The following is a 4,243-nucleotide window of genomic DNA, read 5'->3' on the forward strand; positions in this document are numbered from 1 at the left end:
ACATATTCTTGATCGTTCGTAGTCTGAGAATGTAGAGAAACTCCTACTGCTATGTCTACATAGAAATAAATTGATATTTATATTTTTTTAAATAAATAAACATACGTCGTTTGTAAATGATATTCAGTTTCGGGAAGAAATCGCAGAAAAAAAAAGTTTCAGAAACAAAAAAGAAACAAAAAAAATAATCATTTAGGCCATACAAAATTGATTATAATCAGATTTAGTTATAATTTCTGTTGCTAGACACGGATAGTTTTAAAAAAAATGGATAGTTTTAAAAAAATGGCAGTTTCACAAGAAGGAAAGTCGTCCTCTGTGTTAGAATTTTACATGAATAAGTCCGTAATCACCGTGAAACCTGTAAGTGGTAAAAAAAAAACTGTTTGAAATCCTGCCCCTGTCCATTGTTGGTTTCTTTAAAGAAAGTTCAGTAGCTTACTGTTCTTGCAGTGACATATATATATATATGTATATATATATATATATTTTTAAATTCATTTAATGCTTTCTTTACGTGATGAGTAATATGTGGGCAACATAAATATTTTATTTTATGTTTTCGTATGAACAAATTGATATTTATAATACATAATAAAATATTTTACATTAGAGAGTAATACCTGCAATGATGTCGAGTGTGCAATATTTCATCCATTCCAGGATATCGAATATTTCATTCTTCTGCAATTGTTTGAGTTTTTCCACTAAGACGTTTGAATGCTCCATAAATACATTTTGATCATCTTTCAGATTCCGAAGATGAAAATGTGGAGCGAAATATTTTCTTCTTCTTCTCCAATCATCGTCAGAACTTTATTTAATTAAATTCAGAAAACTGTAAACAACGATATTTAAACTAATTATCAAATAATGCATTACCTGTACAGAAAACTGTTGTCTCCGAAAAGTGGCTTGAAGAAATCATGGACAGAATCCCTATTTGTTAAACTGTTGCTTCGTAACACTTCCTATAAAACGTAATACTGAATATTTCCATTCGTAATGAATATATTACATAACTAGGCATGTTTTATTACCTTTGCAGATTCTGGATGTAAGAAAAAAATTAATTTATATCCAAATATGTTTATACAGACGACTTTCTCGTTTGTAAATAGCATAGGAAGTCCGGTAGAGAGATTTGTATTCACTGGAAAGTTACGAAAAAAATATTTATGTCTTCATAAACAGTGAAATTACTCAATAAAATATTAATGACTTACAAATGCCGATGTATGAATCGTGGTATTGTTTGTCACATTGAGAAAATACAATATTCCACAAAAATGGTAAAATGGACATAGTCGGAAGACTCTTTTTTAACTCCTGGCCGTTGTCTTTATTTTCTGAAAAATTAATATCTGATAAGTTGATAACGAGCATCGTCAGCATGACGAGCATTAATTTTTTTATCATATTTTTCATTTATTTAATTTAAAATATATGACCTCGACTCAAATTAGTGTTTGTTTACCTCTGCACAGTTCATCATACTTTTCCTTTAATAACAGAGTCGTGCCGGTCATTTCTCTAATACCTTTCAGGGGAAATATTTGAATTGGAATAATACGACTTCCGATTTTCACCGAAAGTTCTTTTATAGTTATTCAGGGCCGCACGTGCAGATGTCCACGGCTTTTCTCGTTCGTCGTATATTTCACCACGTTCTTGAAATTAAGGACGTCAATCGATAATAGGAATTTTCTGGCCTACAGTTATTTTTAATCTCAGCTCAATAAGTTTCGTTAACAATGTTAGAATATGCAAAATGTATATTTTGAAATAATTATTGGATATTTTTTAAGTTGTAAAAAATATTTTTATTGCTAAATTCTGTTTGCTCGTATTGTAGATAATTCAGTAAACTAGGAGCACTTTCAAGTGCAGCAACGGCTTGCGAACCTGTTTTACATCATAAAGAATGCGCTAAATTTAAACGACTTGTGACTTTGCATAAGCAGCAGAGAAGGTGGTATTATGGACCCCAATTATATTATAGTGAATTGTAAAGAAGTTATCATAACTACACCCACATTTTTTGTGCAAAAAGTACTGGTAACTAGTAAACTAAATGTTCCTAATTACATTTTTCGCTAGTTTAATTATAAGTATTGTTTTTGAAGTCTTCGTTACAAACAGTCAGAAAGTTGGCTTAGGGAAAACCGAGTGGTAATATGGAATCTTACTGTATGTTTTCAAAACATGCTTTAATGTATCCGAAAACAAAGAGGTTAGTACAAAATTATTTATTCCAATGTATTTTATCGAAAAAATGCTTTTATAATAGAAAAACATGACCTCCATCAACAATATATATTCCAGAAGCTTTCTTCGATATTCTCAGGAAGAATTGGCTTTCTACCTAGTGTCTTTTTCACAAATTGCTCCGGACAAATGTCTGTTTGCAAAGAGAGAATTCGGAGGACTTGGGTTCCATATTAAAAGCACCAATGCATCGCCATCTCGAATGAACTTATGTCTGTCAAGATCAAACTTCAAAAAACGTGAACATCACACAGATTAACGGTCCTTAAGGCCATTTTTGAATTTTTTTTTTTTTTTTTTGATATTTGGAATGTTTTAAGTCTCCAAATTTTTTCAGATTTTTTTTTTCGCGCGAAAAANGTTAATAAACTGATTATTATTATGACTATGATTAATAATTTCAAAATAAATGATCAGCAATAATAATTTTAGTATTTAAAAAACTTTACAATTCATTTTATTTTTTTAGTTTTCATAAAATATCTTGAAACAATAAGGCAAAGTTTAATGTATATTTTTTAATTATTATAAAATTAATTTGCAATAATAATTTTTACAATTTGTTTAAATATCCGAGTAAATCATAACACGACATTTTAAGATAACATTTTAAAAATAAGACAAAGTAGAATAAAGAAATAGTTTAATATAATAATTATTTAAATTACATTTGTTACTTATTTATTAAATATGGCAAAGATAACAATCTTTTTTATAATATTTGTGGCAATAACAATTTTTTAAATATTATCTGATGTTTGACAATGAAGAAGTTCGATGTCTAAATAACTGTAGCTCCAGTTTTAAAAAAGGTTTCTTTTTCTTATTTATCTATTTTTAAATAAAAATAATATGTTATACATTGCAAAATGATTTCATATCTTTTGTAAATTACTATGTTTAATCCAACCAGTTATATCCAATGTTTTTCATCTATAAAATTTAATTCGTGGATTTTTTTGGTAGAAAATTGACTTGCCATTTATCTTTCGCCTATAGTTGATACTTTTTAACAGAGTCTATATAAATGTCTATTACAGCTTTTATATGACTGTGTAATGCTTTTATAGCCAACTGTCAGTAAATAATTTCATGCTCTTTCATTTGAAATGCTTCAAAATCTATTAAAATCGCATTCTGTAATTTTATATAAATTAAAATTAGTATTAGTATCATTTTATATTTCATAAGAAAGTAACGAAAGATTTCATACATAAATATTTTTTACTAACCATATTGAATTTTTATTGATATAGCAAACATCTTATCTTCCTATTTTTGATATTATAACACGATTATATTCAATTATTCCATTCATTTAATCAAAATGTTAATGTAAAATCTGTAAAAATATAATTCTTAAAATTTATATTGTAATTGAATTGAAATGATACTTATGTTTTTAAAATAAAAAAAAATTTAGTTACTAAAATGAAATGAAAGTAAAAAATATAAAGTATAAGAATTTAACTCATATTGTACAGTAGCAATAATAATAATATTAAAAAAGTGTTTTTCTTTAAATCAGATTTAAACTGTGTGATCAAACAAACTTATTAATCTTTGAATTACTATATGGTTTAACTGATAAACTATAATTAGAGATATTAAATTTTTAAAATGAAACGCTGATATCGTTTACACACATTTTATTACAACATACATACACACAACGCTTATTATACACATTTTCGTTTTTTTAATTATGAACTCATATAATAATCTAAATCGAGGTCAGATATCAATAAAGTTTAAGAATAAATTTTACAGCAATAAGGTAATTTATTTTAAAAATAACTTATTTCATTAAGTTAACTAAAAACATAATAAAATTGTAACACTATTAATAATATTATCATTTTAATTAATTTCTATACATTTAAATTTATATTACTGAGTATTTATTTAAATATAATTAAGAAAGAGTTTAAAGAATATTAAACTCCAAGAAAACGAATTGTGATACTATTGTACC

The 4,243-nt window shown here is 26.3% G+C and overlaps 1 protein-coding gene across 1 annotated transcript in view; it reads right to left on the reverse strand.

Annotated features, from left to right (window-relative positions):
* LOC111614825 overlaps window positions 1–4,243 on the reverse strand; it is a 37,138-nt gene that overhangs the window by 15,089 nt on the left and 17,806 nt on the right. Inside the window, exons 2-5 of the mRNA XM_023356192.1 lie at window positions 1,227–1,349; window positions 1,041–1,153; window positions 883–971; window positions 624–814 (exon numbers count right to left, since the gene is read on the reverse strand). Coding sequence (XP_023211960.1) covers window positions 624–814; window positions 883–971; window positions 1,041–1,153; window positions 1,227–1,349 — 516 coding nt within the window. The remainder of the gene's footprint in view (window positions 1–623; window positions 815–882; window positions 972–1,040; window positions 1,154–1,226; window positions 1,350–4,243) is intronic.

This window comes from Centruroides sculpturatus, unplaced genomic scaffold (assembly GCF_000671375.1).
Source record: "Centruroides sculpturatus isolate CEXI.00-Female unplaced genomic scaffold, Cexi_2.0 scaffold2003, whole genome shotgun sequence".
Taxonomy (NCBI): domain Eukaryota; kingdom Metazoa; phylum Arthropoda; class Arachnida; order Scorpiones; family Buthidae; genus Centruroides; species Centruroides sculpturatus.